General features: G+C 43.9%; 1 protein-coding gene across 1 annotated transcript; it reads right to left on the bottom strand.

Moving 5' to 3' along the window:
* Positions 1–697: 697 nt before the first annotated feature.
* Positions 698–16,522, bottom strand: LOC119402872 (uncharacterized; the record flags this gene model as incomplete). Its single annotated transcript, XM_037669918.2, is given in 3 exon segments — positions 698–736; positions 5,020–5,073; positions 16,117–16,522. Coding segments are annotated over 3 exon segments (196 nt in total), but the record flags the coding sequence as incomplete, so codon positions are not given.
* Positions 16,523–18,313: the final 1,791 nt, after the last annotated feature.

Raw genomic sequence — 18,313 nt, 5'->3', positions numbered from 1 at the left:
GCGCCTCGACTAATATTTTTTGTGAAGGAGTTACAAGCACCAGCGTGGCACTGTGGTGAAAGACCCGACTGCCACGCTGAGGGCGCGGGTTTAAAGTCCCATCCAACCCTAGAAATATGTTTCTCATGCAATTTTTTCTTATTTCACGCGATAGTGGTCACGGACACCGGCGGTGGCGGAAAACTATGGCCCCAAAATCAGCCGTTGTGATCTCATAACAGCTTTCGCTGTAACAAACTTCAGCGCCGACAATGCCCTCTCCACTTTGGCCTGCTTGACAGGCGCGCAAAAGTCCACTTGCGTTAATATAAACGTCTCTAGTTGCCACTGTTTTCGTTTTTCGCACAATTTCAACATTGCTTTGGAATTCCTGCCTGAGGTACGCGCTAGTACTGTGCCCTGAGATATGTTCACATTGCACGAGCTCAGTTGTTCCGGATCGCGAAGTTTTCTCGTGAACCGAAAAACGATTGAAAAAATTTCGGTTTCACTCCGGAACGAAATAATATATAAAGTTTCGGTTACGTTTTCGTTCCGGTCAAAAATATCGTTTTTTTTCGTTTTTCGTTTTCGGTTTTCGTTCCGTTCCGACACCCTGCTTTGTACAATATATCGCATGGAATTACTAAATTGGTATTTAAATACCGCCGTTTTTAAAGGATTACACTCAAAGAGAGGCTAAGGGAAAAATACTTACGACCCATGCCTCTAACTGGCGTGTACAGTGTTCCAAGTCCTGCGTGGAAACAAGACAGAATAGGTCCACAAGAAATAATTTTACAGGCTTGCGACCTGCATATACAAGGAATTTTGATCGCTTCAAGCTTCCATATTCCCCTGAATTTCTCCCTTAGTTGTTGCTCCAGTTACTCTGTTATTTTACTTTTAATTTCCCTTGCTTTAGTTTACATTCACTTGCATTGAAAAGCTTTGCGCTTTCCAAGCAGGCGAGCATTCTGAAAGGCAGTACTTGCATTCATCTTGTGACAAATGATCATCTTTGTCTATGTGTCCCGACACCTCGCTTGGTACTTGATTAGTAAGCGACATTTTAGTGCACGGTTGCTTACGACAACTACAACGTTAAGGGCAAGACGTCCAAAAAAAGCTAGAAAACTGCCAACATATAACTCGCTTTCATTAGGCGGTAACACATAAATAAGTAGGCGGGTGTAATGAGAACACGTGTTTAAACAAGAAGAGAAGCTAACCAAAATAGAACGAATCTTAGTTGGAGCCTAATAGAAATGAATGTATCTTTTTCGTTGTACAGCGTTACCGCGATTGCTCCTGCCACCAGTGATATCTCTTGGCCAAGCGGGGACTGCACCGGCAATACACGAGGCCAATGAATGTACAAAACTGCCTTTGTGTTCTCTGATACATCGATGTCGATATCAATCAATAGTTTTTGAGGCAATAAAGGGAAATTCCATGTGTAGCATTTGCAGACATGCTATTTTGCAGTCACAGAATATTTTCTGCCCACGGCACGCACTGATTAAGAGAACATTTTGGTAAAATTGCAGTATCGCACTAGAAAGCTCGTGGCATCCCAGGACCAAGTTAGGTGACTGCTCGAGGGCCGCGCCTCTCGTTTGGCTCGCTTCCTGTCTCTTCACCGGGAGCTCACTAAGTGAGCAGTCTTCGTTGCCGCTCCGCTGCATGAACGGCAGCAGCGCGACGGGCTCGCAACGCAGCAGCATCTCGGGAAGATCTCGCGTTGCCAATAACCAGCGAACACATGATGACACGTTACGCTCTCCGATGCGTATCGTACGACTGCAAACGTCCCACCACCATCAGGGGCACCTGCATCGATATCGCCTTCTCGAACCTTCCACTGCGTCCCATCATCGATGACCCCTTGGCAACATACTTTACTGATCATAAAGCAATCATCTTTAAAGGGAAACGAGTCCCCAAGCTCATCGAGGGACGCCCTTCGTGTACTTTGTAAAAGAACATCTCTTGTGTATATGTAATGCATATAGTTCAACCATCATAAAGCAATCATCTTTAAAGGAAAACCTGTCCCCGAACTCATCGATGGACGCCCTTGTTGAACTTGGTAAAACAACCTCTCTTGTGTATACATAATGTTTATAGTTCATCCAAATGTATATATGCTTCATGAAAATGAATACAGTACTTCCAACCGTAAAGTAATAAACATTGTGTATGTAATGCGTACATAACAACGTTGTTACGTCTATATATATGATGGTAGAGGAATGCGTACGGAGCATTCGCGGGTTACCCGATCATCTCCGAGCAAGCTCCTCTAACATCATCGACTTCGTGGATATGGCGGTGAATTTTTTTGTCGGTGCGTGCATGGTTGAGTGGTCTAACGCAGCGCGTTGGGGAGAGGGAGGTCGCTGGTTCGAAACCCCGGTTGGGTGCTTCGGGCTTTTTTCTTGTGCCTTACTTTTTGCGCCTATATATATACATATCCGGGACATGACGGAGACGGCAAAAATCCGCAGTGGGTGTCCATATAATTGCTATCGCCATAAAATAAAGAAATACGTGCTATTCACCTGCCCGCTCATATGGTTGTGCTAACGCGAATAGCTGGCAGAAAATGTTCGTCAGGAAAGCCTACCTACCTCAGTCTGTACCGATGCAGTCTTCGGCACACTTGTTTCTTTCAATATTCAACTGAGCATTGCTGTATCAGCACACGCCTGCACTGTAATATACACATTGTAAACCTGAACTATTCACCTCAGAAGATTGCGAGGTCGGAGTGACTACACTAAATTAAGATAAAGAGCGACATTCGCATAACACCGCGTTTGGTAATTTTTCCTAATATAAGAACGATGCAGACCCCTCACTTTTGATAGAGAGCCCCCTCAACGCTTTTGCCACATGTTTTAACGACCAACAGAGGCCCCTGTTTCCACGAGGGCATTTTTCGCAAATGTTTAAGTGCCACCCAGTGTTAGCACGATGTTTGTTGGGCACAAATATTATATTCACCTTACTCAAGAAGTGCGTTTGCAAACTTTAGTAGCTTAGAATAACCGAGAGCTGAGCTAGTTGGTAAGTATTCATTCTAAAAAGACAGGGCGTGCAAACACGGAGTAGCTTGCAGCGACTAAAGTTTCTTTTCCGGCGTTCCTTTGGCGATAGCGAAGCTCAGAAGGGCAAGGTAGCCTGACCATCACAAAACTGCCAGAAGTGTAGGAAAAAAAGCCTTTGTGTATTTCACTACTTTGTGAATAAACTCTACCAGTCCGCTTGATTTGGAAATATCCGTAAGCAATTAGGTACCTGAGAAATTATTGTATTAACTTCTAGCCTGCTGTGCAAGTGCAGTGGCAACATTCGTTTTTGAATACATGCCCTCATTAAGCATCTGGCGCAAAGTTTACTCGGGAACATGGCACTGCGCTGCAGATAGGTGCGTCATTACACAAAATTACCCGGGCTTTTCAAACATGCCGAAAATTGAATTTAGGCTATTTTATGAAATTTGAAAACTCACAGGCTGCCTTATGGATTTTTCTAAGACGACTTGAAGGCGAAAGCAATGTTCATCATCTTTTTCTTGCAAGTCGATGTGCTTATCCTCCCCCTCCCCACTGAAAGCTTTCTGCACCTTAACGTGACTTTGCATTGCCTCCAGGATCGTGGGCATTACAAGCTTTCTACACCTCACCTGGGTTTGCACTGCCTCCAGGATCGTCCCGACTTTGACCAAGTGACGTTGTCAGGTGATGACATGATCCTATGCCATTACAGAATTTGACGTCCTAGTGACACCATGATAACGTCACGTCATTTTACGATGTTTCACATTATGATGACGTCATATGGTGACGTCACTGCCTGGTAATGTTTTGCATCATTCGTGTTGACGGCACCGACGACACCGCGGACGGTCCATTGTCACGCTTGATGAGGCACCTAAGTTTCTAGCTTTGAAATTTATTTTCCAGAGTGCTGTGCGCGTGCGTATATTCGTGTTTGATAATAATATTATTATCTGGGGTTTTACGGGTCAAATGCACGATACGATTATGACGCACGCTGAAGTGGAGCGCTTCGGAAATTTTGACCATCTGGTGTTCTGTAACGTGCAATGATATAGCACAATACACGGGCCTCTAGCATTTCGGCTCCATCGAAATGCGATCGGCCGGGAGTGAATCCGTTACTTTTGGGTAAGCAGCCGAGCACCGTAATTACTACAGCACCGCGGCCGGTGCGTTTGATATTACTATGTCACTGTGATAGAGTGACCCTTGAATGAATTAGCCACATTTCCCAGCATAGAGTATAGCACTTCGGACGCGCGTATGATAGCCACAATTAAGCTTTTCCTTGTCCTAGAGTCTCCTTCGTATACCGCTCAAGACAAACCAAATTGATTCGTAAGTCTGCCCAGTTAAGGTGCTTCCTAAAATGCAAGAACACGTTTTGTATTTCTTAGTTTGATGTGCAATTGACTGGGATGAGGAAAGATTGTTTTATAATGCTACCGTTATTGTTAATAATCAACCTCACTGTGCATATGCGCCTGCACTGCAGCGGAGATAGCACACGATGCAGCCCGGAGCACTAAAATTTCTTGAGCGTCACAGTCATCAACTGCTGACCATTAACGCACAGATAGCTAACTTTCGTTAAAGCAAGGGCCTTCTTATAAAAGAAACTTCGGCGTCTGGAACAAAACAGTCTGGAAACATAACCATTTCGTTGTCGCTGTTTACCAAGTCGCGCCAATAACACTGTGTTTCTATTATGCGTTTATATGTCTATGTCATGTCCTCTTCAAAAGCTCCTTGCATAATTTGCAGTTCAATCATATGTGCTCTTACATCAGAAAGCTTTCATGTACTTAGTTTATGCTCAATATGTCTACCTCACAAATGTTAAGACACCGACGTTCCATGCATAGCAACCGTTCAATACAGCCTCGTTTCGGCGGCAGAGTGTCGTACGTATGATTTTGCCATACACACCCATACACGTTGTACACACTAACGAAAACAGCGAAATACATACCCGGCTTGTGTGTTGGTCCGGGTTTTAAGTTCAACTTTGCGTATACCGGGTTACCTGTCAGGTGGACAAAAATAGAAGAATCCCAATGTGAATAAAATTTTTCAGTAAGAGACGTGGAAAAGGGTTTATATTTTGCAAGGCATCTTATAGCGTGCATGTTTTTGGGCTACAGTTTTTTTTTTCATTGTGTAAAAACCAACGCGATGTGGTTCCTGACTAGTGTTACCTGTGATGAAGACGCCAGCGGGGCCACAATACAATATACATAGATAATTGAGATTGGCGTTTGTCTACGTATACGGGATTACATTATGATATGTTTTTCACTAGTAATCCGTTATTTACTGGTGGGCATGACACCAAGAAAACTAGAAACGTTTAAACGTTTCTTTGCGTAGTGGTTGTATGTACATCTTTTGACGTAAGTACTTTCTGTAGTGGGCTACACTAGTATTTTTCTGAAGTTATATCATCACACGTGGCGCGTTCCAGTTATGCTACTTTTTCTGAAAGCTAAGCGATGCCTTAAAAAAGTCACGGAGAACTAAAATAAAAGTAAAATAAAAAGACGACCTCTAATGAGCGCCCTTCGCGCCATCTCGCTGGTATTACACAGAACATACTGAAACGCCTCCGAGTTCTGCGGGCTGCCATGGGTAAATGGTGTTTATAAATAGCTCGCCGTTAGTATGAGGGACGTACGCTACATGGACGAGCCGTCTAAAGCCACGCGCTGCTTAGCCAGGGGTCACCCGTTCTAATCCGGGCTTCGAAAAGTGTTTTTCTGAATCACGTTTCTTTGTGGCTTTTATATATATATATATATATATATATATATATATATATATATATATACGGGACATGACAGTGACGCCGACGGCAAAAAAAAACAGCCGAGCGTTCATATAACTACGATCGCCATAAAAACGTAGCTATGACGCAAGGCGTAACTATAGAAAAGGATACTTATAAGCACAGCAACGTCTGAGCTTACATTCTTTACACATATACTCGTGTCCCAGAAAAGGCCTCGCACCCTGGTGTCGAATAGGGAACAAACGCTTGTATTCGTTATTTTGTTTTTTTTTTGCTATTTTATATTGTAAGATACCACACCTAAGGCATATTGCCCTGCACTTTTTTCGGACATGGTCACTGTCTCTTATGTTGTAAGATCAGTTAACCAATGGTAAGCGACCACTTGGCGGCGCCGTCTGCGTGAGCCTCTATTTACCGTCCAAGTGTGTTGATATAATTCAAGTCACGTGCCCAACACACTTATTGATGGCAATGGTGCTATGTTTGCTCATCAGCCAGGGTGATGATTGCATTAAGTGTGGTGGGGAAGTGCTGTGACAAACTGGCCATTCGCGCACGAGGTGCGTTGTAACCGGTGAATGCGCTCTAAAAAAGAAGGCAAGCAAAAGAGGTGTACGTGCGGCTGTTCCTGTAACGGTGTCATTCTGTAGCACGTATCTCTTCGTGCTTTGCTATTCTCCCAAGCAACCCTTTTGCCTGTCGCAATCCTTGTGAGATGGCGTTTAGTAGCTTTAGAACTGGCACCAACAGCGTGTGTCAAGTTTTCAGCAATTCCTTCCTCTCCGTTTTGCGCCTCATTAATCGGCCGTATATCACGGTCAGATGATGCCAATGATTACAACGCTCGAGCGCTACAGATGGTTTAGTAAATAAATGAAGTTGACTTTATTTTTTCCGTACAAGAAAAGGGAAATGACCACATTCCAAAAGCTACAATACTGTAGCTTGGGTGCGCCTGAGGCCCAATATAGTACATACATGTTACATGCGCGGCAGAGAAACAAAGTTCAAAGGCAAAACGCAGTCAAGAATCAATATTGATTACATGATTTATGCAGGCACAAGCTTACATTTAAAAATCTAGAACAATGCAAGTCGCAACAAAAATGAAGTACCCCACTGGTATAATGTACACATACCAAAAAAACAGGAATCCAAAACACTCCACTTTACAAAATGCTTTTATTTTATTTAAGCGTTAGGGGGGCTATGCGACTATTATGTGTTACATGTGTGTTTAAGACCGCTTGCAGGGGGAATCGCAGAGGTTTGATTACCGTAGTTTGCTCTTCTACAAGGAACATTCCACTTATCAGCTCTTCGAGTACAAAGAGTTTCAATTTTTAAGGTTAACGTAGCTAGAGATATCAAAAACTCATTTACGGCAGGTGGTGAAAATCTGAAGTAAAACAGTAGCCGATAGATAAAAGTAAAGGTAAGACGGAATAAACTGTATTTACAAAAGAATTCTATATTGTGTGCTCTATAACTAATCCCAACAAGATACCTCACCTCTTTCAACATGATACAAGTAGTCTCTTAACGCTAGCATTTGATGTGCACCAAACCGAATTACGATATTTAATGTGCGATTGAAAAACAGCATCATAAATTGTTAGTTTTTAGCACTTAACGAAATCAAACCAGCATCTGCAAAGAAAACGAACTGACTGATGCAGCTTATTTTCAGTGTGAGCTACGTGATTTGTTGATCTACGTGATTGTTGATGTGACGAATCAAAAACTGCCCCAAGTGATATAAACGAATTTTTCTTGGCTATTTGATTTTCATTAAGCGCAAGGCGATTTCTAGGGGCGACTATTAAATTTGAGGGCCGAAAAAACAAATATTTGCTTTTTTTTAGTGCTTTTGAGCAGTCCGTTTGCTCTTGACCATTCGTTCAACTATTTAAGAGCTACATTTCTTCTCCGTATAAGCTCGTAGGGGGTGTAGCCGGAAAGAAATATGCTCGTATCATTGGCATAATGAATGAGCGGTCGGTCATAGAAATGTTCAATATATCACTAAAAGTCACAGTTTTGCCGAGAGGGCAAAACAATTAATGCGATAGGAAGACATTGAAATGTCACACGTAGAACCAGAAGGAACTCGATGCTTGCAGCGTGCCGCTGAAGCACAAAGACGGACGTTCTAAATGAACGCATAGGCATCCACAGAGCAAGCGTGAACTAACAACTGTCACATTTGTTACGCCTATGTGCTTGAGCAACACACTGCAAGTGTCGACAATGGAGAATGAGACCTTGCTTGCTTGCTTGCTTGCTTGCTTGCTTGCTTGCTTGCTTGCTTTGTTGCTTGCTTGACGCTTAATTCTTGGCTCTTACCCATTACGGAGGAGTGGCCATGAAACCGGCGGTTAATATACGTGGGGAAACTTAGAATTTACACGCTCTCAGATATTTCTTCTTCTTTTAAACTGCGGCGCGTGGAGTGATCCTCTGCTTCTCCTACCACAGGGGGCGTCTGATGCAAGGTGCCCCCGGTGTTATTTCTTAGTTTTTTTTCCGTCCACATCCCGAGTGGGTACAGAAAATGGCCACTTTGTAGCGCGCGTCTCAAGGGCAGTATTCGAAATGAAAGAAAACTAGGAGCGCTACGTCTGCAAGTGTCGACAACGGAGAATCAGGTGCGCTTAGATATTTCTTTTTCTTTTAAACTGTGGCGCGTGGAGTTACCCCCTGCGTATCCAGCCACAAGGGGGCGTCTGATGCAAGGTGTCCCCTTGCATGCAGGGTGGCAGAAAAAAAGGCAGAATTGTTAGAGTTTGAGGAGCAGTTAGGCGCTTATGGGGTTACAGAAACACACCTTAGAGACTTGGAAGAGCCACCATATATTGAAAAATATGTCTGGGAAGGGTGTAACAGGATCATATCAGAAAGGAAAGGATGGGGTGTAGGAATGTTAATTCACCGCGGCGTCAAATCGATTAGAGTGAAACAGACGTGTTCAGAGCACCTCTGGGTTCTGGGCACAGTAGGTGGAAAGGAAACGTGGCTAGGGGTAGCCTACTTGTGGACGGGGAATAACTGCAGAGAAAAAAATCAGGAGATAGTAGATTGCATGGAATTTGGTAATTAGGCCGAAATCATCCTTCTAGAAGACATGAATGCCCACATACATGACCTTGACGGATATTCAGACACCAATGGGAAGTTATTAGTAGATCTCTGCGAGCAACATAATCTGGAGATAGTTAACACGGGGCCTAAGTGTGGCGGCCAGATCACGTGTGAAATCGGAAACAAGCAAGCAAGTATAGATTATTGTCTCATGACTAAAGGAATTTACCACAAGCTGAGAGAAATGAGAATACACGAGGAAGGGATTGAAAGTTCGGGTAGTGATCATAAAAGAATAACATTACAAATGGGATAGAAAACAGGAAATAATAGGATAGAATCAAAGTCTGGCAGCTCGTATTTAAATGACAAACAAATAATAAATATAGCCGCAAGAGTCGAGGAAGAAGTAGGCGAAATGCCAGGCAAATATTGGGAGTACAGTGAGCTGTTAGATCCAATGACGAAAAAGATAGGGAGAGAGAAGAAAACTATTTGCTGGAAAGGAAAGAGCAAGCCAAAAAGTTGGTGGAACAAAGAAATCCGGAAAGCGATCGAGAAGCGACGCGAAGCATCACGGGAGCATAGAAAGGCAAAAAAGAAGAAGCGGCGGCAGGACAAAGTCAAGAAAATATGGGAAATATATTTAGAGAAAAAATACGCTCTACAGAAATTGGTCGAGGCAAAAATTAAAGGTGAAAGTGAGCACTGGGTGACAGATTCACGAAAAAAAGGAGGCGGCGCCCAGGATATGTTGGAGCCACATAAAGGCGCCAGGTAGGAAGTCTGTCACAATGCAACAACGTATTGTAGATGACGGAGGAAATCATTTGGAAGGGTACGAAGCGCTAGGTTACATCCGAAAGGTAACAGCCGATTCGTTTAAAAAGAGCGTCCAGGCGATTTCCCCGGTGTGTAAATGTGTGCCGGAGAGAGCAACCGAGGAAGACCTAGTACTTGAGAATTTCAACTGGAAAAAGACCGAAGGAAAAATTCCAAAGTGCACTGACGTGCATTTAGATGGGGTTCCCGCTAGCCTCATTAAGGAACTAGGACATAACACTAAAGAATCATTGTTGAAAGCCGTAGAAAAATGCTTAAAGAACAGAGAAATACCAGGCAGTTGGCGAAAAAGTAGAATGAACTTAACCTATAAAGGCAAGGGAGAAAAGGATAAGATTCGCTCGTATAGACCCTAACCATTACATCGGTACTATAGAGGTTGGCGATGCAAGCAGTAAAAATGAAAATAGAAAAGTGGGCAGAACACAACGATATTTTGGGAGAACTCCAGAATGGATTTCAAGTCGCCAGGTGGTTACACGATAACCTGTTTTTCTCACTCAGTGCATATAAAAATGTAAAATTGAAAATAGGCTCTTGTACATGGCTTTTCTAGACATCACTGGGGCGTACGACAACGATAATCAGGAAATTTTGGCAAAATATTGAAAGATATGGGCATAGGCGACGACTGTATACAGCTTTTGAGGGAGATATGCCGAGAAAATACAGTTTACATAGAATGGGAAGGAATGAGTAGCAAAGAGAACGTTGAGATTAGCAAGGGGCTGAGACAGGGATGTCCTTTGTCCCCGCTGTTATTCATGCTGTACATGGTGAGTATGGAAAAAGCGCTAGAAGGTAGCAACTTTGGTTTTAATCTGTCACACAAACATGGCGGCATGGTGATTGAGCAGAAGCTTCCAAGTTTATTTTATGCGGACGATATCGTCTTATTTGCGGACAGTCGAGATGATATACAGGGGGTGGCGGATATATGCGGAAGGGAAGGTGAAGCTCTTGGAGTAGGATTTAGCCTAAGTGTGGATTGATGGTATTCAATGATTCCTGTGATCAGACGGTGTCAATAGAAGGCCAAGAAATACCGAGGGTAAGCGAATACAAGTACCACGGCGTATGGGTAAATGAGAGTGATAGATACATGGAGGTACAGGAAAAAGCCTCGGCAGCAAAAGGAAGGAGGAATGCTGCAATAATGAAGCACAGAGCGTTGCGGGGATACAATAGGTACGATGTGCTTCGAGGTCTGGGGAAAGGTGTAATGGTTCCGGGGCTTACTTTTGGGAACGCAGTGGTGTGCATGAGGGCAGAGGTGCAATCGGGAATGCATGTAAATCAAAGGACTGTGGGATGCCTCGCGTTGAGTGCTGACGGGAAGACGGCGAATGAGGCTGTAAAGAGCGATATGGGATGGGCACGTTTTGAAGCGAGGGAAGTTCAGAGCAAAATAAGGTTCGAAGAAAGGCTAAGAAATATGAAGGAGAGTAGATGGGCAGAGAAGGTGTTCCGTTATTTGTATAGGAAGAGCGTGGACAAACAGGGGAGAAAAAGAACCAGGAGGCTCACTAGTAAATATACGGCTGGTAGTGTAAGCAATATGTCAACAAAGAGCGTTAAGCAAAAAGTCAGAGAGGCGGAGACGATTTACTGGATGACAGCTATGGAGAAAAAACGGGCTTTGAGTAATTACCGAAAGGGCAAAAATGAAATAAGGAGGGAGGCATTCTACGATAATTCAAAGGGAAGCGCTTTACTGTTTGAAGCCAGATCGGGTTGCCTTAGAACGAGTAGTTATAAAGCGAGATTCAGTAAAGAAGAAGAAAAATGCACGTGCTGCGGGGAAGATAAGGAAAACGGCGGTGCATGTTTTGATTGAATGTGGATACATCCACCCAGGTGTACGTTTGGGCACGAGCCTGCGTGAAGCCTTGGGGTTTAGGGACTACAGTGGAAAGCTGAATACATCCGCGATTGAAATAAGTAAGAGATGGTTGAAGTATTGGTGGCAGAAAATTAGAGATAAAGGACAAAAATAAATATTGGGAAAAATAAGGACAGTCCGCCGTAAAGGGCAGAGAACTGGGCTGAGAACTTACGTTTCTTTCTTTTTTCCTGTAGTAATATAGATTTTGTCAAAGTAGAGACATTAGGCTAACAAATAACAAAAAGAAACAAGAAAAACATTTTTTGTCGAACCTGGTGGCACATTTGTCACCGCCCCGTTATAAAGGGGACGCTCATAGCATATTCGCAATGCCCATAGACTGCCGCGCCACCGAGCGGAATTCAGGAGCGTCCTCTCGAGGAGGGTTAGTAGATGACAAAATGGCGGCACTATGCAGTCGCTCCCTTGTTCGGCTGTGCTAGCCTCAGTGTTAACGCGTTGGCAAGAAAGGAACACTACGACTTTGCATGTTCCCTGCATCAGTGAACAAACCGGGCCCTCCGTGACACGAGAAATCTGATTCGTTCTTGCGAGACGCGAAGTTTTCGTGAAAATACGTGGTAACTCGCGCTTCCAATGCTAGCCCACAGTGTACACATACTATCAGCTTCGCGAGGCTTTCTGTAGCCACGTAGGTAAGTTAAATGTTATCGTCTGACATATTCAGTTGAAGCTCACCCTGTTTTACTTGCATATATAATTGGTCAGTGTTTCTTGTAGTGCATGAGTCCCATAACACTGCACGCGGGAGGGAGGTCGCGCGGGCTCGCGATGTGCTCATGTATAACTGAGCGATCTCAAGTTGGCGATACATTAAAATAGGGCCTCTATCCTTTGTCAGCAAAGCGCTGTTACGAATCGTGCGAGCGACGTTTCAATCATTCGAGGACGCGTCTGCTCGACGCCTAGGTTTCGTGGAGCGAACGCTTTCCATCCACGCCGTCCTTCGCCAGTGTGTTGGGTTTCATAGCCACCGCTGCGCCGCTTGTTTTTGTACGTTTGTTGATAGGTGGCAGCACACTGCAAGCGATTTGCTTGTTGACCGGTGTGAGAGCAAAACGTTCTCCGCGCCCAGACGTCTGTCTAATTGTAAACGTGGTGACGCGGAGTGGTCGAAATCGTTCGGCGGAGGAAATTCTTCAGATTGCTTTCAGCAGTGATGTTGAAAGAAACCATCTCGACGACGAGGATTTTTCACTGGACGTAGAAGACTGTGAAAGCACCGAGAGTGACAGCGACGATGAACCACCAGCTGCTAACTCACGAGGAGCGAGTTGCACTTCACGTCCCCTCGTGCGTTAATGTTCTTTCACGCTCGTAAGTCACTTTGATTGTATTTAATGCATAATATCCTTGAGCGAGGTCAAAATAAAAGCATAGTTCCTCTTGTGCATTGCATGTATCACAATTATTGTGGCTATTATGGAGCGCCGCATGCCGCCAACACGCTCGAGCTCGACCAACGAAGCGAAATGGTTAGAGCGATGGAACGTGCAGTCACGGCCACAATCCACGCCTCTCGGCGAACTTCTTCGACGTTGCGAAAAGCATACGTGTTTATTCTTTTCGATATTCATGTTTCGATCGTGCTGATCGAACCTGCAACATGCGAGTGAAGTACACACGCCTAGAATTTCAGCATGGCTGTGACACAAGCGCTACTGAGTGGCATGTTAAATGCTTGTGTTCCGTTGAAGACGTAACTCCGCGTTTTCGACTGCGCAAGTAATGACGATGGGGTATTATCACAGAACACTTTTATGTTTGCAAGCCATCATCACGCGCAGCAGCGATGGCGCTACTCGCTGGCGGCCTACTACTGCTGCAAATCCGTCAGGCAGGCTCGGTAGCGTACTACCTCGGAGTGCCGTTCAGCTCATACGTCAATTCTAGTTCATACAGGTTTATGTAGCCGCACAGGATTTCGCAAAGCATCGTTATGCACGGTAACGGAGCTGAAATATAACCTTTCACTTCGCAGCAAATGATTAGGTGGCGAGTACTTAGCACTTTCCATGGTTTGGGAAAGTATTTGTCTCATATCCATTTCAGCGCAGCTCATGACTTCATCCGGTGAAAGTGGCACGGTCCGTACGTCCGCACGTCCTATCTGTTCCTATGCTAACAAACGGGTTGACCCTCCTCCTGGCGCCATATTGAAAAGCACGGCGCGCCACCTATAGTTCGTGGGCATTGCGAATATCCATCCATCCCCGGTGTTATTTCTGTGTCTTTGTTTCTTCTACATCACGAGTCGGTAGAGAAAAGGGCCACTTTGACGTGCGCGACGCAAGGGCAGTTTTCAAATTGAAAGAAAATTGGGAGCGTTGCGTGATAGAAAGTACGCTCACGCTCCTCCGAGATTTGCTTACCACCAGCGGTACATGGTGTATATAAATAGCTCGCCATTATTTCGCTGGTGCCTACATGGTGTGTGGCTGGGTTGTCTAATGCAGCGCGCTGGGTAGTGAGGGGTTGCTGGTCTTAATCCGCAGTCGGGTACTTCAAAAATGTTTTCTTGTGCTTTAATTTTCTGGTGCAATATATTATATATATACATATATATATATATATATATATATATATATCTATAATATATATTATATATATATATCTATATATATATATATATATATATATATATATATATATATATATATATATATATATATATATAAATATATATATATATAATATATACTATATATATATCCGGATGTGACGGCGACGTTTAAAAAATGAGCCTAGAGTGTCCCATATGATTGCTATCGGACTAATATACATATATTCAAACGAAAAAGGCTGAGTAGGCATAATTGGGAACCGCCACATTTAACCGCAGAGCACATAACTGACGATCAACGATAACTGCCGCTCATAGTCAGTTAGCTTACATGTCGAGTGATGGTCGATAACTCACAATCACCTGTAAGCGAAACAGCATACATATCATTGATCAGCGCAAGGACATCTGCATGCAACTACCTGTATTGCTTACTGAATGGGCGCGGCGTCATAGGAATGCTGCATTTCTTTCAACTGTTCAATTACATCTTGCACTCTCACTTAGACGTGCTTAGAGCTGCGTAGGAACGGCATCAAAGGGTATTGTGAATGAAAGAATGAAGCGCTGCATTAACTCGAGGCAAGCTGAGTTGCACATAATAGAGACTGTGTAAAACGGGCTAGTAGGAATGCTAAATAGGCCTCTCGAGGCACACAACTATAGGAGCAGAGAGAGAGAGAAATGTAATGCGGAAAGGCAGGGAGGTTAACCAGAAAACATATCTGGTTTGCTACCCTGCACTGGGGAAGGGGAGACAGAAAAGTTAGAAAGAGAGGGATGGGTTAGGGGCTCAAGACCAATCGGTGCTGGACATAAGACAACTGTACCATCAACTAATAGACGAAGGACATGCTATAACTTTTCAGTGGTTGCCAGGCCACTGCGGCGTCATCGGTAACGAGCATGCCGACGATGCAGCTATAGGAGCAAGCGCTTGGTTTTGTCTATGCGTCGCAGTAGACGCCTTTGTGAGCAATTTAGTACAATTGTCATTGTTCACGCTCTGGCATGTTTTTGTGCCTAGGATAATGCGTGATATCCAGCTTGTGTAGCTCTGTTAGATCGCCTTGGTTGCGCAAATTGTTGTGGTGCACTTATGCACACACTACTGATGCCTCGCAACTTCATATAATCCATTCACACATTCGTCTATAGCCCGTGTTGAGAGCAAAAGGTTCGTAACTTTAGGTACATCGATGATTATTGACGGTCGCATAAGCGCCATATTGCGTCGTCTGAAAGCGCAGCTTATAGAAGCTACTTATTTTTTGCTCACACTGTCGTCAATCCACATGTTATTCACAGTATCTTCGATTAGAAATTTCACTGTGTCACCATAATTGATAAGAAAAAAATGCAGGCACCACCTTTACCTCGAAGTACGCTGTGCGGTGGTAGATGTGGACAAATATATTTAAAAAAGATGCCTTGCTTACAGGGCGTTCCATATACATAAAGCAGGAGCATTGTATACCAATCATCTCTATCATGCGTACACCATATAAAGATATCTTGTCTACACCCTAATAATTAAAATCAAATAAGCTCAACATATCCGTCTCATAGGTAACGACCATGTGGAACGAGTGTACAGTCATAGTCCAGCACACGATCATGCGCAGCACACACCTGCACACCGCGCCGACATGCCCACCACAACCTACTTCACATCACTTCACTTTTATTTCCTTAAAGGCCCCCTCAATGAGCGTATTACATAAGGGGTTGGTTTACAATTGAGTGGCATATATGCATATAAATAATATAATAATATATACACATGTAATAATATATACACGTCAAACCACCTACGTGATTTGACGTGTACTTACTGCTCGCGCAAAGGTTCGGGGTGTAAACAAATGAACGAGGTAGTACGTACCATCTGGGCCAATTACCGCATCTACGTGCGTCGGCCCTTGTAAGAAGGATATGACACAAATTAGGCACAGTAAGAGTAGGATGTTCTGACCAAGGGCCACCATCCTGGTTCGTTGCCTGAAAAGCAAGCCACAATAAGGTTAGATTCGCAAGCTTGCGTATCCTTATTAGCGTTGAAAGTTGGCCGAGTTGGTGCAAAATCTAACACACTGCGCGGCGGGACAGGACACAGTTAAAGAAAGCAGAGACAGACGAGCGCCGACTCCGAACTGATTTCTTGAAAATATGTATCAACCTTAAAAAGCGCCCAGCAAGGATGACGTGTCACTGTCAAAGAATAGCGCCTTGGGCGCTATATAGGGTTGATACGTATTTTCAATAATTCAGTTGTGAGTCTGCGCTCCTCCTTCTCTGCTTTCTTTCTTTTTGTCCTGTCCTTCTGCGCAATAATTGTACCAAGATGAAAAATATGTGACAAAATCATAAAATTCACGTATATATTGCACGTGCTCCCCTTTGTTTCGTTATAGTGGCATCTCTTTCTTTCCAACCAATACGCTACAGAAGTCTAAGCATTCATTGGAGCAAGGTTTTTACTTGCTGTGTCAAGATAGAAAAACCTTTGTCGGTTAAAAGCGCTGGCGTAATCTAAAGTTACCCGTGGAAAACAATGCGTCTTTGTGAAGCGTTGGAAGCAAACACTGGAAGCAACCGCTTGGTCACGCCAGGCGTGGCGTCACGGCCACCTGCGCATGCGCTCCTTCGTCCTGTATAAATCCCGTGCGTGGCGGCGGCGCGCGGCGCCAGACAAGACATGGGGAGACAGAAGAAGGATCGCACTGCCGATGAGGGAGCCTAAGAGTATACGTTGTTGGGCTAGTTGGTTCATAATCTTCAAAATTAGCTAGCGCGAAAATCGACAAGGACTGAGAAGGAACACTGATGTACAGGACAGGCGCTACTCGCAACTAAGCTTTATTCAGAAACGTCTTCCTACATATATACACAGCCGAGTGGCGCGCGCAGGCGCAATGCACATGACAGTCGACAATACTAATCGGGATCGGGATACCGAAACATATTCCATCATAACCAAGTATCTAAGAACAGTCTTTCCTTACTGCGCAGAACAACAGAAGTATCACTGATACATTCACGGTCTTTCTTTTAATATGATAAGCCTCCATTAGTTCTCTCGCCAGCGCATTCCCACTTCTGCCCAGAATTCGAATGCTAGACAGCACTGGCTCACAGGCACAGGTCCTACAATGCATAGGCAGATGAAAAGTACAAAGTACGTACCAAATATAGCATCAACGTGCATCGGGCCTTGTTGTAAAAGGGACATGAGACAAAGTAATCCCAGCAAGAAGATGATGTTTTGACAAAGCACCCGCATCCTTATTCGTTACCTGGAAGGAATTCAATATATAATTACGCTCGCAGGTTCCTACTTATGTCCTCGCACAGAAACATTTGATGAAAGCGAATATTAGCGTCGTTTTACACTGCACGCCTCTCTATCTCACATCATTCGCCTATCGTTCTTGTGAATATGCAAGAACAGCTAAGCCTTCATCAGCACAGGATTCTGACTTGTTACGTCGGACTGAGAAATGATGCTTTCTTTTTAAATAAAAAGTTCTGGCGCATAATGTAACGTGACCTGAAGAATGTATTGCGTGCGCGTAAAGCGCTCCTAGAATGTGAAGAATGATCTGCAGATCGGATGGTTTTGCTTCAAGTAAAGTTTTAAAGTTCGCTTCACACCTGGGCTAACAGGATGTTATTTTAATGCGAGCATTCCCTACATTCTACTTCGGTCACAACAGCACCATCAAGCAAATGACAATCGCATATATTTCTGCGAGGCTATTTAAGGAAGTTATGTAAGCGAAAGTTCCTTCTTGGAATCTGTGTACTCCCAAGCTGAAATGCTTCGTTATTTCTTGTTTAAGTCAGAAATAAACGTTGTTATTTGCTATTCGCACCGAACGATAAATCAAACTTATCTCCCGCAATGTGATGGCATTTGGACGAGACACATTCCTCAGGCCAGTCAGCTTTAGCAAGTCATTTTATAAACCCCCAGCACACGAAATATCGTTGTATCGTTACTTCATATATTACAAGGGGTATGAATCGAGCAAAGGGAAGAAGAAGTGATCTGGTGCAGTGTACAGACGCCATGATTATTT

The sequence above is a fragment of the Rhipicephalus sanguineus genome, chromosome 8 (assembly GCF_013339695.2).
Source record: "Rhipicephalus sanguineus isolate Rsan-2018 chromosome 8, BIME_Rsan_1.4, whole genome shotgun sequence".
In the NCBI taxonomy this organism is placed as follows: Eukaryota; Metazoa; Arthropoda; class Arachnida; order Ixodida; family Ixodidae; genus Rhipicephalus; species Rhipicephalus sanguineus.
Note: the sequence above shows the minus strand (reverse complement) of the source record. Positions and strands in the feature narration are given on the sequence as shown.